Source organism: Gobio gobio (genome assembly GCF_949357685.1).
Source record: "Gobio gobio genome assembly, chromosome: 15".
Classification (NCBI taxonomy): Eukaryota; Metazoa; Chordata; class Actinopteri; order Cypriniformes; family Gobionidae; genus Gobio; species Gobio gobio.
Genome location: NC_137108.1, coordinates 27,840,256 through 27,863,216, shown reverse-complemented (window position 1 = coordinate 27,863,216; position 22,961 = coordinate 27,840,256). Strand labels below are relative to the sequence as shown.

The window sequence follows — 22,961 nt, the reverse complement described above, 5'->3', positions numbered from 1 at the left end:
ACACACTATCTTTCAAAATTTTGGGGTGGGTAAGATTTCCCAATGTTTTTGAAAGCCACATTTAGTTGATCTTTTCTAATTTAATATATTTTAAAATGTAATTTATTCCTGTGGCGGCAAAGCTAAAATTTCAGCATCATTACTCCAGTCTTCAGTGTCCTTCAGAAATCATTCTAATATGTTTTTTTATTATTATTATCGGTGTTGAAAATGTATATTTTTATAGAAACAATCAGTTTTTCCCCCAGGATTTTTAGATCAAGTTCAAAAGAAGCCTTTATTTGAAATAGAATGTTTTTTTGTAACAAGGTAAAAGTCATTTTGATTGACTTAATGCACCCTTGCAGAAAAAAAAAAAAAAAATCTTAAGGACCCCAAAATTTTGAACAGCAGTAATGGAAAGTAACTGCATTTCTATTATTTTTTGTTTAAATTTTGATTTTAGCATGCAAAGAATGCTTTTACAAATCTTAATACGGCCAGAAAAAAACACCACATAGTAAAAACATTGTGTTAAATTATTTTTTTTTTAATCCACTTACATGAAATTACATATTTTCCCTCCAAATAACATTTATGCTTGGGTGTTCTGTATGAAAATTCCAGAGACATGACACAAAGCTAGCCAGCCCAACAGTACTCCCTTTCCTCCCCATATTAACTACTTCATAGCCACATGCAAATTAGGCAAGTATCAAAAGAAATGAATGGAAAAAAGGAAAAATCAAAATGAGCCATTATTGGTAAATTTAATCACACTAGCATGTCCTACTGCGCTGCTTGTACAGTCATACGGTAACAGTATCAAGCTTATGTGCTCTTTGTTCTTAGGGTCCTCTATACCTCGTAATTAACAGGGAATAAGTAAATGCCATCTGCAGGGCACCAAATGCCTGGAATACAAAACTTGAAAGTGACAATAAATGGAATGTAACCTTTTTTTGCCCATCGTTTTTCATGACGTGCGAGCGAGCAGCTCACTATTTGACTTGTGTGACTCTGCCGTTGCTTCCTTCCTAGCTAAAGACTAGCACTGTGCTATCCCACCTCTACTCGAAGACAAGGGCTGTTTATAATGCAGATGCTAAGATTGCAGGTGTACATAATGACTCCTTGACAGAGATTTACATACAGTATACAAATAACAAAAGGGTTTGACTTGCAACTTTGCATGAGCTGAGAACTTGCCCTCACCACATTCTTCCACGCTAATGCGAAAACCTAGAGCTTCCCACGGAGAAAACAAGGTTAACAGCAGACAAACTTCATCCCCCTCCCAGCCCCCTGCCCCAACCGCATCCCAACGCCCACCCGCCCCCTATTTAACCCCTCCCACCCACCTCCCGTTACACAAATCCTTAGAAAAAAAACCCACAATGACATGGAAGGAAGAAAGCAAGGAAGGCGCGAGAATAAAAGAACTAAAAGAGACAGAAGTCGACGATGAGGTGGTCTCAGTGTTGATGGTGAACTGGAACGATGGCAGGTGAATAACAGGGGAAGGACGGACAGAGAGAGACTCAGTTTTCTCGGCCTTCCTCGGTGTCTTCGCCGTCGCCCTGGTTATCTGAAGTCCACAGCTGAAAAAATGGAGGAGAGGAGACTAGTTAGACATGAACACCTAAACACCTGCTTCTAAGAGACTTTTCAACAAAAAAAAAGGCTGAATGCTAAAACACTTTCATATAAAGTAGGGTTTTCAATTCCAAAAATATTGAATATATGATATAAAATGTGATAATTATATAAATTTGACTGCAACTTGCTACTTTTAACAATAATAAATTAATATCTAGTGCAAACATGTATAATATGAACAAATGAGTAAATGTGCACTTTTGTGCACTTAATTTATAATTTATATTTATTATTTTTTTAATATTTATTTATTGCCTTAAGCTAAATTTATGTTGTTAAATGTTTTTAAATATTTATTCATAGTGTTATTTTAAGTCTTAATCTAATGTTTTTATACTGTCCCTATAAATTACCAAATATTGATGTGCAATTTAATTGTATTTAAGAAAAACTAATGAACATATTTCATATATTTACATTATTGTGGCAGATAAAACAAAACAAATTGTAAAAACGTTTATTTTTTATCATATATACATATATGTATATGCAATAGCCAACAATACATTGCATGGGTAAAAATTATAGATTTTACTTTTATGCCAAAAATCATTAAGATATTAAGTAATGTTCCATGAAAATATTTTGTAAATTTCCTACCGTAAATATATTTTTAAAAATGTATTATTAGTAGAAATATGCATTGCTAAGGACTTTATTTGGACAACTTTAAAGGTGATTTTCTCAATATTTAGAATTTTTTGCACCCTCAGATTCCAGATTTTTCTGGAAAACTATTTTCATAATAGTTGTATCTCAGTCAAATAGTGTCCTATCCTAACAGACCATACATCAATTGAAAGCTTACTTATTCAGCTTGCAGATTATTTATACGTCAAAATTTAAAAACATTTACCCTTATGACTGGTTTTGTGGTGCATGGTCACACATAGGGCTGGGCGATATGGCCAAAAAATCATATCTCGGTATTTTTTGGTTGAATGGCGATACACGGTATATATCCCGGTATTTTCTACGTTTTTCTATTTGGATAAAAAATCTGTAATTATTCTAATACAATTCTAAAATAATAATTTTATTTCACATCTTGCCCAATGATGTCCTAAAAACAATGTTGATATTGAAGGCTATAAACAAATAGGCTACAGTGAATGTAATGTTGGCTATGAAATATATTGGGTGCAAAAAGTGGTTTAAAATCACATCACATTACATTCTAACATTGTAACATTACAATCTAAAAACAAAATTAATAATTCACTGAACTAAAACAAAAGCACATTAGCTTTTATTTGATTACCCCATTATAATGGTCACTTTCATTAAAATATACTTACTTGTAGGTTTAAAATTCCACATATGGCACATTTATTGTCCAACAATAAATATTTTAGAAATATTTTAGTCAGAATTATTGCATTCCTATTGCGCTCCGTCTGTTTGCTGCGCGTGCACGCCGTGGCGCTTAAGCCTGAATTTTAGCGGCTCGTCCTCTCCTCAGCAAAATGGACATATTTGCATGACTTTCTAACATTTACAGATGAAGAAAATACCTTTGAAATGTAAGTTATGCACTGAGGAAAGCCCCACATTTCAAACGCATTAAACAGAGCGAGTATGTGTCTGTCTGTCAGCACAAGTAGCATAACGTTATCTCTCAGAGCATCTGAAAGGGCATGCTGCTTTAAACTAAACGTGTTAACTGTATCTTACCAGTTATTTTGAAGCCCTTAATGTAGAGCATGTGTCATGTTTAGGACAAGTTGTATCATGCACTTTCCCTGCATCAGCTCATTCTGATTGCTCCGCTGTTTTACAGATGCGTTTGTATCAATCTACTGTATATCGATATAAACGGTATTGCCCAATTCCGTATCGCTTCTAAAAAATATATCGATATATTGTACAAACTCGATATATCGCCCAGCCCTAGTCACACATATATACATAGGGTGAATTCGGGGTGATTGGAACACTTTTTGTCATTGAGATGACTTGGAAAAAGTGTCCCATTCACCCTGAATTCACCCTACACACACACAGACACACATATTACATTTTAATTTAACCTGCTACTAAAGATATAACTCACTGTCAAGTTGTCCCGCAGTAGCTGCATGATCAATGTGCTGTCTTTGTATGATTCTTCATTCAGTGAATCAAGCTCTGCAATGGCCTCATCAAAAGCCTAGAGGAAAAAGATCAACCAAAAACAAGATGAGTGTTACATGCAAATCTATTTTGTATTCACTATATAATTGTGGGTAACACTCTAATATTTTGCTCATTAGCCTGTGTGCGTGTGGGTGTGTGTTAACCTTACCGTTTTGGCAAGCTTACAGGCCTGCTCGGGCGAGTTGAGAATCTCGTAGTAAAATACGGAGAAATTGAGCGCAAGGCCCAGACGAATGGGGTGTGTGGGCTGCATCTCCGCCTTGCTGATTTCAAAGGCATCCCTGTAGGCCTCCTGTGAATTGGCAATGATAGCTGGAAATACAAAGAGGAAATGTGTATGAATGTAGTTGCATGTTTTTTGTTCGTTTCAGCTTAAAGAATAAACAGCTTAACTGGTACAATTGTGTCTGCAATGTTAGCATCTCAACAAAAACTTAAAATCAATCAAATTTGCATTTTTGTGAAATTGCTTAATTAATAGATAAATGAATAAAGCAAACGGAGAAAAACAGTATTTTCAGTCAACATGAACAACACTTTCTGCCCTAAACCAGTGAAATTACATTTTTCCACTAGGGGGCGTTAAAGCACAAACTTTCAAGTTATGATTGAGTAATAAAGTGATAAAAATTTGCACTAAGGTGTAAACATTTTAAAATTTAGCGCTCACTAAAATGTAAAAATAAAAGATGTAATTTGTTAGATATTCCAATCATCCAACAAAGCATACTAACTAAAGTTATACTTTTTAATTATAAAATTTAAAACCACAGAAATAATTTTGCAATCTGCCATTTTAAATGTGCTTTCAGGTTATGAATAAACAATGCATTTTAGATCCATTCCCTCTGTAGAAGGCAAGTGTTTGCCCTGCTTTCAGCATGTGCCTTCTCTGCTGCTAGTGGACACACAGCTCCTGTTGTTTCTAACAGCACTAGGTATCAGTTTTAACACAGTGTGAATGATGTATGAACTTCCAGTTGATCTCACTCAAAACTATTAATATTGCCATGTGTTGGTGCTGGGCGGTATGACCAAAAATGTATATCACGGTATTTTTCTAAATTATATCGGTTTCACGGTATATGACGGTATTTTTTCCCCTATGCATGACAGGGTGTTAATCACATTTTCTACTGATTAAGAGAGGAAATACTGCAGGAGATTGACTAGAATACCCTGTTTTACTGTCATGATGAGTGAATATTGTAGAAAAACTCCACACTAGAGTTAATACAGGTTAACAAAGCCTCACAAAATGATGCTGTGGGGAGACAACAACTAATAAAACAAAGACCTGCAACACACTCAGAGTCATACTTACAGACACCTGAATATTAAAAGTTGAGTTGAGGGCACCTTAAGCATTTTAAAAATCTAATCCTATATAACAACAAACTGCCAAAACGAGGAGAAACGCGGATAATTGCAATACATTTAAGAGAGCACTTTCTGAACGAATGACACACAACAAAGAGAGAATAAAGCAGTTACTTTTTGGCCCATTCTTCTTTGAATTGTCAGTTTATTTATTCATTTACATCATTGTCTTTTGTGTAGCAGAATAATCCATTGTGTCAGCGCGTTCGTGATTAGACATACGGTTGTATCAGTGTAATCAGTGCATTTCATTTTAATAAGACGTGATGAAATATGCGCGCATACACGCTTCTGGTTCATGTCTAGACTAGAGCACTATAGTATATGAAACTTGTCCATAAAAAATGTAAACGCGCTCGCTCCGGTCAGTGATGATCCATGTGGTGAGCGTTGTTAAACCCATCACGGCGCTCCGCGCAGAAACCGCTCTCTCTCGCGCGCCGCGTGTAGTTTGAAATCTCCACTGTAATCAAGGGCTGAATCCGAAATCGCCCCCATAACCTCAAATAGGGCATTATTTGGAGGGGACAGCGCTTTGTAGTGGTGTCCGAAACCCTATTGGACGTTATTGAGTGGACTCATTCTATCCCATTGCACCGCAATAACGAGTGTACAGCCGATGTACACACAACGCTGTCCAACTTCACGCACGTTTTCATTCACTCCTTCAAATGTGATAACGTAGGGAATAGTGAATGAGAGTATAGGATTCAGCCATAGGCTGTGCTGTAATGCGATCTCAACTGTGACTGCTCTTTCTACAGCGCATCAATGAAATGGGTCCCCTCTCAAACAATGACGCGCTGCGCCGCGTTCCGAACGTTGTTTAAGCGACATATACCGGTATTGCGGTATCATCAAAATTCGTATAATAAAATAAATAAATACCGGTATTCGGTATGAACCGGTATACCGCCCAGCACTACCATGTGTTAAAAAGTTTGTTTTTATTGGTGAATACTAAGGATCTGTATGGTGTCAGGGAGACTTTCAAACAATCAAATCAAAGGGAATTATATTCCATTTCCTTCCTAAGATGGAACAGGAATCTGACAGGCTGTGAAGCAGCGCTGGAGCTCCACCCACCCACACATGGGCTCGCATTCATTCAAGTAAGGTGGGTGGATTCCCTTGTCTGCACCTGTTCCAATGAAGGAAGGAAATCAGACTGCTAACCATTTCCCTTGTAGACCTAAAGACCCTCCTTTTATTTTATTTTCTCTCTCTCATCCCCATAACTAAATCCTACACCCTGAGAGTTTGTCAACCTCCTGGCACAGGAAGGCAGCCACAAGGGTCTTCCTGTTATGCACACTGCAGCCCTGTTCCTTTCTGACTCAACCAAGACTGACAATGGAGAGTAAACCATTTCAATGTTTATATAGAATCTGCTCTAAATAGAACTAGCCTGTGAACAAACCAAGTTAACATGATGTCTGGTAATTACTGTACTACTATGGGAAACAATTTGGGGTCAGTAAGATTTACCTACACTGCCATTCAAAAGTTTGAGGTCAGTAAGTTTTTTTATTATTATATTTTTAGCTCACCAAGGCATTTATGTGATCAAAAAATACAGTAAAGCAGTAATATTGTGAGATGTATACAAAAAAAGAAAGTTCAGCAGCCATTATTCCAGTCTTCATAGTCACATGATCCTTCAGAATTCAATCTAATATACTGATTTGGTGCTCAAGAAACATTATTTATTATCTTAAAATAATGTTGAAAACAGTATTTTTGTGACAAAAGTGATACTTTTTTCCCAGGAGACTTGGAATATAAAGTATAAAAGAACAGCATTTATTTGATATATATATATATTTTAAACACTTTACTTTAATTTTGAGGCCACATTTGTTACATTTACTACTGAATTATTCAGTGTGGGAGCCAAAGTTTATGAATGGCCCACAACTGCTCAACACTCCCAAAAACAGATCCTCTTTAGAGATTTCCACCCCCTTACTTCCTCTCAAACTTGGCTTCGTGACAACAGTTTGCGGAAACGGTACATTTTTAGCAGAAGTTCGTATGCTCATTGGCATGTGGTGGAGACTAGTCACTACCGCAGCTTTGAGAGCCATGCAGCATATTGTTCAAATGCCTGTATGATTATCTAGCTAACATAATCTGACATTGTTAACAGGATTTAACAATATAAGGAGCTCCAAGGGATGCTAGCCCACCTAGTAAATTTAAACAGACTACTTTCACTGCAGAATTTTAAAAGACAATTTAAGAACACAAAAGAATATATTAACCACTGGACTCAAAATATCTTCTTTTGTGTTCCACAGAAGGAAGTCATACAGATTTGAAACAACATGTAGGTAAGCTAATGCATTTTTGGAGAAACTTGTTGGGGAACTATCCCTGCAAATTTAAGGACAGACTTAACGGAATGGCTTACAGTTTTTCTCCTCTCCCAAAGCCACCTCCGCTAAGTAGCGATAGTAATCGCCTTTCATTTTCAGATAGAAGACTTTACTTTCAGCTGGAGTCGCCTTGGGGATGAGATACTTGTCCAGAAGAACCTACGACACACAGACAAAAGAGAAAAACTACATTAGCGGTTTGTCAAACGGTTTCACGTCCTGTTATCAGTGTTTGAAGGAAAGGGGGAAGTTGTCCTGAGCAGAACAAAAGTCAACAGTAGAGAAGAGATGTAGAGATAAGAGAGTTCTGCAAAACTTGTTTGACGACATGCTGTTGCGAAAAGAGGCCCAGGTGAAACTGTGAAACCGCTAGTAGCAAAATGTGTCCAGTCTCGGGGTGCCATTTTCAGTAAACTATCACGTAGTCCCAACAACGTGGTTTCTAGAATTTCAGCATTCTAGGCCTTTTAAAACAACAACATTGGATCGCCTTTAGGAGTGACAGAGGCCTGACGGCTTGTGGCAGGACTGCAGTTTCACAGATGCTTCTGAGACTTTCTATTGCAGGCATGGGGGGAAGGGGAGAATGGGAAAATTGACTACGCCGTGTGAGCTAGTGCTTGTGGAACTAGGTCATTGAGCTTGCTGGGCTTGTTCGCAGCACGACTGGCCTGATTGTTGCCACCCTGAACAGAACCACAGGGTCATCACTGCAATACAAGTATCCATAAACTCTCCAATGATGTCCTAACAAACCACCTTCATGCTTAAGGTAGTCTTATTGGATTCAATTGATTTTGTCAAGGTCATTGTTATAAATACTGTTCAGAGAACCATATGGTTATGGATCTTATTTGATTGCATCAAATGTCCAAATGACAGGACTTTTTAGGTGCAAAAGAAGGTGAGATCTCCATGACCAAAAGAACCATTTAGGCATTTCATCTCAAATGCATAATTTTACCCTGTTAATTCACATCACTGATGAACCAATGACCTACTTGTGCGGAAGCAATGCATAGCATCAGAGCATCATTGTATTATGTAGCTCCTTATCCTGACATATACCCAGTTGTGGGTTTGAATACCCACCAACCCATAATCTTTTTCAAGGGAGATCACAGTGGCTCGTGTGAGGTGAGCAGTTTCATCTTTTATTTGATGTGTAGACACAAGACAGTGATAATAAAGTGACTTATCTGCCAACGGCCACTCACTTCCTCCTACATATTAAGTGACACAAATGTAAATCTTTTGAAGGTGTGCTCACATTGGCGAACTTTTGGGGGCAAAAGGGTCCATTGTCAATAGCATTTGTGCTTTTGTATAAAGCACAGCTCACACAGAAGTCACTTTTAAACCAAGCAGCTTTCTGAATCCGCGCGACAAACTTGAACATGTTGCGAAACCTGCAAGTGGAAATATTTCAGTGTTGAAAATTCCCAGTTGCATCCTATTGAAATGACTGGAGTTCGCCCACTAAAAGTCGCTGAACAATGGTAAATGTGAATGCACTTAAACTATGTCACTTAAACTATGTCAGACACAAGCAAATAATTTCTTAAATTTACCAAATAAACGGCAACAGAACAGACTAACAGTTTCTAAAATGATATAAAAAAAGGAGCTGAAGATAGGGCTAATTTATACTAAAATAAAAAATATATTGTTAGCTTTTACTATTTCTAAACTAATATTTATTAAATATTTTTTATTTTCAAACATTAAACTATAAAACAAATTTTTTGATGGAAAATAAAAGGGTGGTTGACAAATGCCTGTTAAAGTGACCCGAACTCAGAGCATATTCAAAGATGGAGTTTGTGTGGAGCAGCATTTACTGCCACCTGAGCCGCTCTGAGAAGCTGCAAACACTGGCAGAACATGAGCTGCTCCCATGCAAGAACACAGTGCTGCGCTTCACTCTGAAACAGGCAGTGCATATATTTCATTAAATAGAAGACTTTGCAATTTGGTAATCACACTAAATCATATTGTGATTTTGGTTTAATCGTGCAGCTCTAACTGAAGAGCAATAATTAAGCATAATTTTAACAATTTAGCCCTTATTACTAGAGGTTGACAGATAGCGGATTTTACCGATAACTAGGGATGCACTAAAATTATCAGCTGAAAATAGCATTTTCGATGTTTGGCCGAAAGAGAAGAAAAGCCCAGTGTTCAACGCTCAGGTTTTACTCTCGCTCTAGCCATTGTGATGTGACGCTTCACTCAGTATTCCACTCTATGCACGTGTGCTCCGGTCAGTTGATCACGGTCCATGTGAAATCTTCTACTCATGTACCACTCATACACATTGGAAAAAAGAAAAGCAAGCTCAAATAATGCGCCGACATTAAATTTCTAGGTAATATACTTGTTTCTGTTTGCAGTAACATGGTGTGGTAGCCGGGATGGCAACAGCTCTGTAGGACTATTCATTATTTAGATAATTGATAAAAAAAATTATCTGATTCTGTTGCATAGAAATGAATGAAGAATATTATATTAATATATTTTGTAATAATTTTAGTGTGTTACTTTCAATAAAAGTGTGGTTATTTTATTTTTATTTGTATGTTTTAAAATCCAGAATCATTAAAATTATTAAATGTAATTAAAAGTAATATTATTATACAATTATACAAAATAATGAATAAATAATAATAATTAATATATTTTTTAATAATAATAATAAAAAAAAAAGTAATTTACGATTTTTGGCAAAATGCATCCAGAATTGTAGAATAAAAAACAGAACATAAAATTCCAAGTAAAATAGTGCTGAATTTTATTACAAAATTTTTAAAAAGCCTTAGTTAATATTACAAATGGACTCTCATTGTGAAGTGTTACCCTTTCATATAAATCTAAACAGACAGTCGTGCTTAAAGATGGCCATCATCAAAAACTTCACGAGGCATCAGTGATTTCGCCTCTAGAAGCCACTCTCTCGTACTAGAGGTCTTCACGGAGCCCCCGAGACCCGTGGACCCGGGACCCGACCCGGGACCCGTACGGGTTCGGGTCTATATTTTAAATGATCAGCCGGGTCCGGGTCGGGTCCCAATCTATTACTACGGGTCCCGGGTCTGTTTAACATTGTGTGCAATACCCGAGTCGATCCGGACTCGGAGAACACCTGCCCGTGATCAGAGTCAGTCAGCACTGCTTGTGTGTTTTTTGTAACTTGCAACTGTAAAATTAGGATAAGAAAAGTGTGAGCCGGGAAATAAGGTTTAAAAAAAAGAAAGAAGAAAAACACGAGCGATCTCTCTCTCTCTTGCTCGCTCGCCTCACGCGCTCGCGCTCTCTCTCTCTCTCTCTCTCTCTCTCTCTCTCTCTCTGCAAGCGCACGGTAATAATAATGGTTACCTTCATGAGTGATGTGTGAAAAAAGCTAAAAAACAACGAATATAAAGAAGTTAAACCCACGGCACCTCTTCTGTCCGGGCATCCTTCATGCATATTGTGGACAAACATGAGAAAAAAGTAAGTGCTGTCTACGTGTGACGCACTGTTGAAGTTTGATTTGAAATTATATTTAAATAATATATTTAAAATCAGCAACAAAATCTCAGTTGAACTGTCACAAATGTTTTCTATGATGCTCAAATTGCGTAAAAAAGCTCATATTTCAGGTTGCTCCAGCCACCGCGCATGTGCGCAGTATCAAGCGCGTGTCATTTCTATGGCAACCCGAGCTTCCGCTGTGATTGACTTTAATAATAATATGAATGAACCGTCTTATTTCTTAAAGTTTTGGTGGTCAGGCTCGCTCACAGAGATTATAGCAAATAAATAATGCGGACGTCAGCGGCCACCGAACGAGCAATCGCTATTATAGTTCAAAAAGGCAAACAGTCAAAGTTATTATGCGAGTTAACTCGAGTCAAATCTGCAAAGACGCATTTTTCATCCGTCACCGTGACATAAAGTGGACTTTTAAAGCTGAAATGATGAGTGAATTAAGCATGCTTGGAATAACAAGAGAGGAATAACATGGATTTAACTTTTTGGCAAGGATGTAATGCATCACAAGTAACGTTACAAGGAAGGGAGACGACGGCTAGGTAAGACAAAAAGTTATATTTTTCATAACTTGTTTATTGACTTGTTAATATCAGTTATTGTGGAATATGTGACAAACGGGTCCAGTCGGGTCTGTGTCTTCACGCCGGGTTCGGTTCCAGCTTTTAAATAATAGACGGGTCCAGGTCGGTTCCGGGTACTACGTTTTTGGCATTTCTCGGATCTTCACGGGTCCGGGTCCAGCTTTTGAAATAATAGACGGGTCCGGGTCGGTTCCGTTAAGCACATTACGGGTCTCTTCGGGTTCGGGTATGAATTTTTGGACCCGTGAAGACCTCTATCTCGTACTATATAATGACAGCGGACCTTCTCAGCCACTCCCGCAATGACTGCAACAAGGAAAATCTATCAGTATGGATTTTTGCTGATAAACGATTGTTCCAGCAATCAGTTATCGGTGGCGATTAATCAGCAAAACCAATGATTCAGTCAGGCTCTACTCATAACATCTGCACATGCAATGGCAACTTATCTGAAATGCTCAAGATGGTCTCAGGTACAGAGTCCTAATCAGAGGATGCGATTTCCTAAAGCATTGTTATCCAACTATGGTCACAAGTGACGTTGAAATGTGTGAATTTGTGTGCGACACTACATTTTGTCAGTCACTTTGTTTCTATTGGATCAAAAACTATATTAAACATAAAAACAAAGGACTGAAAGAGTACATTATAAATGCCTCATTCCACATGAAAATGATGTCATCTGAAGAAACCTCACGGAAGTAAAAAAGCATGTGTTGTGCATTGAGTTTGAAACAGAGAGGTACATGTTCATGTACTTTTCTGATTGGCTTTGATTTTAGCATTTTTGTTTTTAGCGTAAAAAAAAAAAAAAAAACATTTGGTACCGAGATCTTGTCCCATCATGCCTGGTTAGTACACAGTGTAAGGACTTTAAAGAACTAAATGCAAAACTTGGTTACGTAATAGGTTTGGAATTCACATGACATCATTCATCAGTCTCGTTTCATTCTCCTAAATGCAAAAGCGGTGAAGGTAAAAAGTCCATTTGACAGTAACGTGGAGAGCTACAGGTCAGTGGCCCAAAAAACAAGAGCTGAGCTGCTGTCATTATGGGATTAGAGGGGACTCAACCTTTATGGTAACACAGAGCCCTGTGGCCTTCAGCCACTTTCATCCCATGTTGTGCACACAAAGTCAATTAATTCCCCCCTTCAAACGCATCAGGCAGCCTGGTCAAAACCCTTTTCCTCTTTCGGTTTTAGCTCATCTACACCAGGACCTGGTGATGAAGAAAGATAAGAAAACAAATATTGTCCAAACTAAAGTCACTTCATCTACAAGCAGCTGCACTGTAGTCAAGCATTCTACTGTGCCCATGTTTGGTCCACAGCCACATTGCAGAGTTCAGCCGTCCTCATGTTCTCTAGAGGCCTCTTCACAACCCACACCTCATTACATAGCCTCGTCTCTCCCACCCAAGCAGTTGCTAAAAGCTAACTGGCTGCCTCTCTCACTTCAGCTGAATCCTCAGAATGAGTAAGTTACTCAGGGGACTGTATGGCTTACTGAACTGAAGTGGACTTAAAATTCCTGTCTTCTGTAATGTACTAGTACCAAATCCCTTTACTAGCTTTGTCACTGGTTCAATTGGTGAGCAAAATTCAAAATTTAACACCTACTTATTACCTCAGAAACAACTTTCCTGTTGGATATGTGGACTATTTAATAATGTTACATAATGTGCACTGACCAATAGATAATTAGCCACTTTATTCTTTTCATTATTTATTAATATACTTTTTTTTTTCACATTGAACATATTGTTTCACTCTGAAATACATTAACGGAAATAAAACGGACTGTCAACAAGGATTCACAATGAAACATTTTACCCTTAATTCAAATATCGCACCTTTTTTGGGTGAGCTCACTATCTTTGTACAACCTACAATTTAAAGTATACCGGTTTACAGGTAGTAGACCAGCCAAGAGCCTGTATCAAGGAAAATGCTATAGCTTGTTTGACCTTATTTTTCTTAAATGACACAAGGATACATTTCGGATTAAATATATCTAACTGAAACAAATACATTCTGCATAATGTAAATCCAATTGGTTACATGGACACACAAACCTCATTACAAAGAGTCTATGGGATGTTAACTCTTAATTCAAATCTATATTAAACTACCATTTCTTCAGGATAAAGACTGCAACTGAGGCTAAATAGACCCTGACCCCTTAAATCTGTCATCATCCAAGGAGGGCTACAATAACTGTCCTAGGGAAAGGACACCTGTGCAGGCGCTGGAACAAATGAGATCAGGCCTGGACTAATAGGCTTGGCTGAAATAGGGCCTTGCTCATGATGAGTAATTAACACAAGCAGGATTAACAGCCTACGTTACCCACCAACACTTGGAATAAAGAAACTGGGACTAGAGAAAAGGCATGTATAGTGTTGGTCAGAATGTGAGCGACACAATCCAAAAGGCTAAAAGGGCCTAATGATTGGAGAGTCAGACTTGTAACCCGAAGGTCGCGAGTTTGATTCTCAATACTGCCAAGAAACGACTGAGGTGCCCTTGAGCAAGGCACCTAACCTCCAATGGCTCCTCAGGTGCCGCAGTGAATGGCCCACTGCTTGGATGTGTGTGTGTGTGTGTGTGTGTTCACTACTCACAGCTCCAAATGTGTGAGCACTAACTTGGAGTTAAATGCAGAGGACAAATGCCATACTTGGCCTTCACTTCCAAAAGATTGGGATTATCGCAATTGTAAAATTCTTACCAGTACGTCATTGCAGATGTCCTTCAACTCCTTCTCGATCTTTTCCCGATATTCCTTGACCATTTGCTGCTTCTTATCGCTGCCCTCCGTCTTCTGCTCGATGCTGGAGACCACTCTCCAGGAGGAACGGCGGGCACCCACCACATTCTTGTAAGCCACCGATAGCAGGTTGCGTTCCTCGTTGGACAGTTCAATGTCACCCTCGGTGACAGCCTTCATTGCGGCTGCCATGTCATCGTAGCGCTCAGCCTGCTCGGCCAGCTTGGCTTTTTGCACTAGCTCGCTCTTGTCCATGGCTGCTCAGTGCTGAAGAGAAATAGTTCAGAGTTCAATCAGACACTTAATCTCAATTATTTTAGGTGTAACCGGTTAATTACAACTCAACCCCAAAGGTTTAGCATTACACAAAATCAAGTCAGACGTGACTAATGCTACTTTTAACCAATTATCTATGCACTGTTATATTTCATTGGTTTGCTTTATTAGACTTCCTTTGGATGTTTAAATGGTGTCATCTGACCGATTATTGATTAGATGCAAAATTCACTTCTGAGAATAGAAACTAAATAATCTGGACAAGTGAACAATCACCCTTGCGGAAGTGCAGAAAAAAAATCAACAGCAGTGAATCAATTAATTTGGCACAGGCACAGAGGATACCCAAAGGCTGCTGATGCTACTACTGACCGTGCATGCATATATTTAATCAATTGCTTAAAACCACAATATGTAAGTTTTCGCCCCTAGAGGCTTATTCAAAACAAAGGCGTAGCTTGACGACGCCTTGATTTCTCTGGGCTTTTATTATGCCGCAGATGACCGCTTCCGCTCATGAGTATGTGAGGTAACACAGCGCTGTTTATTTGAGTGTGTTGAAAGTTATGTTATAATTCTCCTCTGTGCGTTCGCTCGGTGGCTAGTACTACGAGACACTTGTTGCACACTACAGTAAGCTAGATCGATATTAGGTATGGTAAAACTCGCAGTAAATCAATAAAACGAAATTTAAACAATAAAACTAACTGTGTTGAGCTATATAACAATGAATAGTATTCTGTTAATGAATGTATCAGTTGCTCACCGGTCTAATAAAACAAATAATATATTAAAACGTCTTTGGTGTTTCCATGGTTTCTACAAAATATAATCAGAAATCGAGGTTATGATGTCATTGATAGGTGACGCACAGACACGGTCTGTGTCCTGGTTTAAAGTGCTTATTTCTCTGGATTTAAACATTCTTGGAAACATTTGGGATAACGCAAGAATACAAGTAAAATTAACAATACAATAAAAAATATATATTACATTGTTCTAGTGGTTTATGGGGTTATTTTAATCCAAACATCTTGCATATTGTGCCTTTTATGTGTTGTATTACATACCTAATATATTGTTTTCATGCATTATACAACACAAAGTCTACAATACTTTTGTAGGTTTTAGACTTGAACCACAAAACATTTTGCAAACATCCAAAGATACATTTTTTTTTTTTTTTTAAATCTAGGTGGCATTCTTGTACACAGCTTAAAAAAACTAAGGCCACAAGTATTTGGCCTCCAGGGTCGCATTACAGTGCGAAGAAATATGCGGATGTGCTGACAACCACGCCCAGTTCCCATAGTTACCCATTCACGCGCTTTACATATTATGTCTTAAAGGGATAGATCATCTAAAAAAAAAGAACATTCTGTCATCATTTACTACGCCTCATGCCATTCCAAACCCGTACGGCTTCCATTGTTCCGTGAAACACAGAAAGAGATGCTTGGCAGAAAGACAGCCTCAGTCACCATTCATTTCCATTGTATGAAAAAAAAAAAAAAGCAATGTTCGTCAATGGTGACTGAAGCTGTCAGCCCGTCACATTCTGATTAACATCTCCTTTAATGTTTCACACGGAAACGGGTTTAAAACAATGTTAAGTGAATTATGACAGTTTGGGGTGAACTATCCCTTTCGACGTTGAGAAGGACCACAATATTCGTCGCTGTCGGTTACGGTGACTTGCTGACTACACAAAGCTTAACCAGCAACACCATACTAGAGGTTCGCGATTTGTTTATTACGCATATATCTATTGTGAAATGCACACAAGCAACATATGTCTCTTAAAGAGCCAAATATGCCAAATGTTTCGAGCTAAAATGTCACGGTAAAACCATTTATCGCTGCCTTCGTGATAAAACCAAGTTAGCTTGTAGGCTAAGCCATATGATGAAGGCAGGTCTGCTCTGCCCTGCCCATCTGCATGGCCGACTGACCTCACAGCAAAGAAACCCGCAGCTATGTGTAATGTCAAGAAACAGCCAATGTGTTTTAATGATTTATACAATCTCTACGTGGAGGTTATGACTGATAAAGCAAATGGACGGCGCTGTTTGCCAGGCGGGTCTCTCGGTTACCAGATGCATGTTGAAAGCTCGCCTGATATCCTCAACCAGATTACCCGAAACAGTCGAACTAGCTAAATAAGTAACTGTTATACACATTGAGTGCCATTAAATGTGTAAACATGACAGGCCCAAGTACAGTTGCCTCAATTAATAGTGGCAGAATTCAGAACTCAGACATGTGAAAAGCTTCGGCTTGTTTCAGCACGCAAAACGCGTTGAAACAGTATTTTACACAAGGACACACGTGGAAAACTGATACCGATGATCATACTAAGGTATAAAACATAAAACGCGTCATTTTAGGGATTAATTTTAACTGTAAGCTCGACCACACCAGATAACACACCAAGAGGAAGAAACAAAAAGGGGCGGCCTAGATATGCCAAGCAAAGGCTTATTGTTCATTTTCAGCACGTTAGCATCACCACCAACTCAGTGCTGTGCCTTGCATCGACCATCGCCATTTCAATGTAATTTCTCATCGCAAATAATAAAACGATGAAAACAGAACCAACACGTCTGGCATTTATGCCTATCTAGCATATTCTCTTACCTGAGTGTCGGGGAATAACGATGGTCCTGTCGGAGCTAAGCTAACCGCGGCTCACAGCTGATTCTCACGGGCGGTCGGGCTAATCCACGGGGTTTCCCTCCAATCAGACCAGCCCCAGGAGCCGAGACAAGGCTGGGCCATGTGACGTCAAAGGTAACCAAGGCGACGGCTGACTTCAAGTTGTCTGTGATTGCACGAGAGCCAGTTCGTGATTCAGTGGTGCACCATTTTCCCTCCACTTTTCCTTCCATCATTCCATGTCCTCAGCCTTTCTCTTTCTATAAATTATACCACCAAGGCCAATTATGCCACTGTTAGGTTATGTTCCGTCATTATAATGTGACTTGTAACTCGGAAAATAACGTAAAATATATTATTTTAGCTGCGTAGTATCGTGATATGTGTAACTGCCCTAATATTATACTTTATTTTATTTTATTTCATTTTTTTAATTATTTTTTTTACATACTTGTTCATTCTATATTTTAGTTGTTGTTATAACATACTCTGAACTGTACCACAATGTCTTATATTTGTTGTGTACCTATCTGTAATCTGTAAAAAAAAATATATCGGGATTTGTCAGTTTGACCCCTGACACCCCAGGGCCCGGTTTTTCAAAAGGTTTAATCCGGATAAAATTGATCCGGATTTAGTAATCCTTTTTTTTGCGATCCGTGATCACGTAATCCAGTTTACTTTTGAGCCAGTTTTTCAAAGCAACATCGGATTGGATCAATCTGATCCGGATAGGAACTTTTCAGGATCACCAAATCTGGATAACCAGTGCTCAAACAGGATAGGAAATCACAATGTAGAACTATAGATATGTAAAGAGCAACAAGTATAATAGCCAGTGTGGGGTCAATATAAGTTTATTTTTATTTGAAATGAAAACACACACATAAAAAAAAAAACTAAAAACAAGAAAAACCCCACCCCATCCTCTTCCAGCAGTCCGCTCATCTGAGACCTACAACACAAACACTATACATTGAGGATATTTATAACAAGTTTCAAATATGTCCAGTATTGTCCTGCACAACATCGCTACGAAGCACAATGTCGCTCTCTGTGCTGACAATGATGCACCTGAGCCCCTTGGAGACCCTAACCAACCTCCTGCATTCTGCCAGAACGAGCAAACAGGACGTGCAACAAGGGACGCAATAGTTAGACACTATTTCTGATTTGGATTTGTTTTGGATTTCAAAAATCAGTGATTGCCATTCTTTGCATTTTTTTGGTTATTCTGTAATCATTGCATGCATCACTAATAAATATTCTAAAAACAAAAATATTTTCAATTGTGATGAATATATATATATCAATTAGTGACAGAATAAAATTTATTGTTTTTGGTCAATTTTGACAGCTGTGTGGGGGATTATTTTATGAGGCCAAACTCTTACTTTGCTGTAGGCCTATACTGAAAGGCTGAATACGTTAAAGCCTACCTAATCTGATACGTTAATATGTTAATATGTTAATATGTAAAATTAAAACCTTATGAATAAATAGGATATCGTGTAAGATACTGCATGATCCAAATATAGTATTATTTGATACATTTTTAAAGTTTTCATTACATTTTGGGCATGAAATCCACGCTGAATCCACCCTTCTGATGGGATCAATTTAATCCAGATTTTTTAGATCAAAGTGATCCAAATCCTACAAAAAAGTTCTGAAAAACCCAAACTAAAGGTTTGATCCGGATCAAAACCAAGATTGGATTACGTGATCTAATCCGATTAGGTAATCCGTTTTTTCTTTTGAAAAACCCATTTTCAAGATTTGATCCAATCCGTTATCCAAAATCCTAGTGGATTACTTTTGAAAAACCGGGCCCAGGTGAACAGGATTTTTTTTAAAAAACGATAGGTTTTTACCATACTTCTCCAGTTGATTGATTGCAAACATTTTAAATATGCATTAATTTGCATTCATTTCTAGAACTAAAATTTGAACATGCATACAGTCAGGTGCAAAATTCTTGTTTTTTGTTCAGAGTCAAAGATTTGATATCTCTTTTTATCACTCCATATATCAGAGAATACTGTCAACAGCCAAAAAAAAAGAAAGAAAAATAATATTTTTTTTGGGAATAAATCTGTCAAATTATGAGCAAACCCCTCTGTAAAAACCTTCAGTATATAGATACGTTTAGTACTACTGAAGTGGAGATTTCTGACTCAAAAAACTCATTTTGAGAAACAACCTTTAAAGATAATGTACTGTAATCGAAATCAACAGATGCAAATAGATAAAGTGCTATAAAAGATACACTTAAAAGTGTATGTTTGATGTTTTCTTTCCACTAGTCAGAAAAAACACTATGAAAAGCCAAAAAGGCCAAAATCTCAAAAAAATTATCAAATTGAAAAAACATTGTTTTTGCCTCTAGTGCCATTTTGTGTAATGATAGCACTCACATAATTCAGTGTTTTAAGTTGTCTTAATAGGAATAAATATTAAAAATTCACTAGAGAAGCAATATCACTAGCAGTGTCACAATTGTGGTGGGAAAAGGCTATTGCAACTTCCGTTTCATGCAAACTTTATAATTTCATGCTGTGGCATTAATTGAACTATGCATATACACAGGTGCTGGTCATATAATTAGAATATCATCAAAAAGTTGATTTATTTCATTAATTCCATTCAAAAAGTGAAACTTGTATATTCATTCATTACACACAGACTGAAATCTATTTAGAATGTTTATTTCTTTTAATTTTGTTGATTATAACAAACAGCTAAGGAAAATCCCAAATTCAGTATCTGAGAAAATTAGAATATTACTTAAGACCAATACAAAGAAAGGATTTTTAGAAATCTTGGCCAACTGAAAAGTATGAACATGAAAAGTATGAGCATGTACAGCACTCAAAACTTTGCCCGAATTACTGCAGCAATGCGGCGTGGCATGGAGTCGATCAGTCTGTGGCACTGCTCAGGTGTTATGAGAGCCCAGGTTGCTCTGATAGTGGCCTTCAGCTCTTCTGCATTGTAGGGTCTGGCATATCGCATCTTCCTCTTCACAATATCCCATAGATTTTGTATGGAGTTAAGGTCAGGCGAGTTTGCTGGCCAGTTGAGAACAGGGATACCATGGTCCTTAAATCAGGTACTGGTTGCTTTGGCACTGTGTGCAGGTGCCAAGTCCTGTTGGAAAATGAAATCTGCATCTCCATAAAGTTGGTCAGCAGCAGGAAGCATGAAGTGCTCTAAAACTTCCTGTTATATGGCTGTGTTGACCTTGGACCTCAGAAAACACAGTGGACCAAGGCTCTCATCTCGCTGCGGCACGCGCGGTCAGGTGGTTCATCGAGCTCTCAATACTTCTAGCGCTGTGTCAATAGCAATACATTTGAATGGCTTAAGCGGATATACAACAGCTTCACTATACAGGTATTTGCAGCAATTTTTGGTAAACAGTACAGCATAGTGTGCATTGATTATTACATCAACCACATTTAAAGTATAATTTTATTATGGAGAGTGATGGAGATGCAATAATGTTAATGTTTTTCTTGTATTTAGCTCTCAGGTATTCCTTATTAATGGGTCACACTCATACTCATTGATGGTCAAATGTGACCATACACCTTATCTTTCAATTAAATAAATGTCCTATATTTTATTTCAATAATATTTATTGAATATTTTGAAGAGATCTTTTGGTACTAAATAGGCCTACTATTTGTGCAATAATTATGGCCATTTCATTAATTAAAATATTTTTCTTCTAATATTTTTCTTATTTATATTACAATTTGTGTAATTAAGGTTAAAATAAAGAATTCCAATGCAAAGAGGCAAATTAGAGTCATTTTGTGGCTGGAAAAATAATACATTTCATTTGTAATGCCATGGTTTACCCACCTAGGTGCCTGTATGGCTCTTTAATAAATATACATTCTAGTTGCTCAAAAAAGTATTGCAGATCATAACTGCTTACTTATTTTTAGGTTTTGCTTTTGAATACATATTTAGACATGATCAAACACTAGATTTCTTTAAATGTGAAAATTTAAAAACGTTAAAAACTCACATCCTAATATTTTTAATGATACTTATATAAGCACATACAAGTGAATATTAATGAATGCAAGCAAATATAATTCAACCCAAGAACAGTTTAAAATTGTGCTAAAAAGGCAAACTTATTTTTCCTTATATGTACCAGTGTAGGCTATATGAATTGATACTGAATCAAGATCGAAATCGATATTTGTGCCAATCACCAACCCCAAATACCCCTCAACCCCCGCCCGCCCGCCCGCCCGCCCGCCACCACCACCACCACACATTGGGTTCTAATCTGTGGGAAACACTGTACTGAACATTTTCTAGTGTTTCTGTGCCCACAATTCAGCTGTATTCCAGATTTTTTTTTCTTGCAAAGACTGTAAAATATGTAGTTTTAGGTTTATTTAAACTAATGTAATTCAGAGCACATTTGTGCTATCAACATTCTGCAACACACAGCCAGAACACTCAGTAGTGTTATCAGCAGTGAGGGCTAAGGCCCCCTAAGGGTGAAGTCCTAGAACCGCCCCTGGTGGGAAATGAATGTGTAAAAAGATAAAAGTTGAGACACTGTTTTCTCTTAAATGCTTGAATTTAGTCAACATGCATCTTGGTACTTTTGTGTCTTGCCCTCCTTGTGCAAGGTGTCAATGGTCGTCTTTTGGACAACTGTCAAATCAGCAGTCTTCCCTATGATTGTGTAGCTTACAGAACTAGACTGAGGGACCATTTAAAGGCCTTTGCCGGTGTTTTGAGTTAATTAGCTGATTAGAGTGTGGCACCAGGTGTCTTCAATATTGAACCTTTTCACAATATTCTAATTTTCTGAGATACTGAATTTGGGATTTTCCTTAGTTGTCAGTTATAATCATCAAATTATACATTATATGACCAGCACCTGTATTTGCAAATAGACAGTTTAATTGAATTGTTGTTGTTTTTTTCCTAGTGGAAAGCATGAAATCGGGACTGTATAGAGCCTATCACGAGCAAAATTAGAACACAGCTCATACACAGCTTGCTTGGTAGAAGAGGAGCTATTTTTGCACTACTCCAGTTTATTTCCATTGGGAATGAGTCTATTTTCTACATTGTCACATGTCCTCCCATCAGATATGCATTCAGTAACCTATTTCAGGGCAAAACTCTGTATTATTGGTGCAAGTTAAGTCCACAGTGAGACCGAAGCACTCGCGCAACCAGTGTGTGTGTGCTGCTAACAAATGCAACAGCAGTTTCACTCGAGTGTGAGCAGTGATTACAGAGTTTGTTGTGTAACGAGTAGGGCAGGTTTTTCAGTGTACTTAAAGCCACACCCCAGTACAGCACCCAGAGTATGACAGTTTAAAATAACCTGATTGACACTCACTCACAGGTAAGCTGTGGCTTCGTTTGATACTATGGTTTTGCACTCCTGTGGTTATGTCACTGCACTAAAAAGAGAAAACTATGCAAAGAAACAATGTTAGTGAATCAGACAAAATGCCAATCAAAGTCTTTGCAAAAAAGGCATGTCTTTTCCACAAAGAATAGGCTCATCTTCCTGGAACTTGCCATTGTCAATCACTTAAAAGTATTTCACCCTGCTTATGAT

The 22,961-nt window shown here is 37.8% G+C and overlaps 1 protein-coding gene across 1 annotated transcript; it reads right to left on the bottom strand.

Annotated features, from left to right (window-relative positions):
* Positions 1 to 258: 258 nt before the first annotated feature.
* Positions 259 to 17,452, bottom strand: ywhabl (tyrosine 3-monooxygenase/tryptophan 5-monooxygenase activation protein, beta polypeptide like). Its single transcript, XM_079837901.1, has 6 exons — positions 17,333 to 17,452; positions 14,381 to 14,686; positions 7,568 to 7,691; positions 3,923 to 4,086; positions 3,692 to 3,787; positions 259 to 1,580 (listed from the first exon to the last, which is right to left on the bottom strand). Exons 2-6 carry the CDS (start codon positions 14,672 to 14,674, stop codon positions 1,521 to 1,523), a joined length of 738 nt encoding a protein of 245 aa, XP_079694027.1. The 5' UTR covers positions 14,675 to 14,686; positions 17,333 to 17,452; the 3' UTR covers positions 259 to 1,520.
* Between the last annotated feature and the right edge of the window lie 5,509 nt (positions 17,453 to 22,961).

Excerpts from the sequence above, each read along its gene's own strand:
- ywhabl (XM_079837901.1), bottom strand. The coding sequence starts at position 14,674 with ATGGACAAGAGCGAGCTAGTGCAAAAAGCCAAGCTGGCCGAGCAGGCT. Across the intron at positions 4,087-7,567 it reads TTTGGGAGAGGAGAAAAACT|CTATCATTGCCAATTCACAG; the intron begins GTAAGCCATTCC and ends TTGTATTTCCAG. Across the intron at positions 3,788-3,922 it reads CCTGTAAGCTTGCCAAAACG|GCTTTTGATGAGGCCATTGC; the intron begins GTAAGGTTAACA and ends TTTTTCCTCTAG.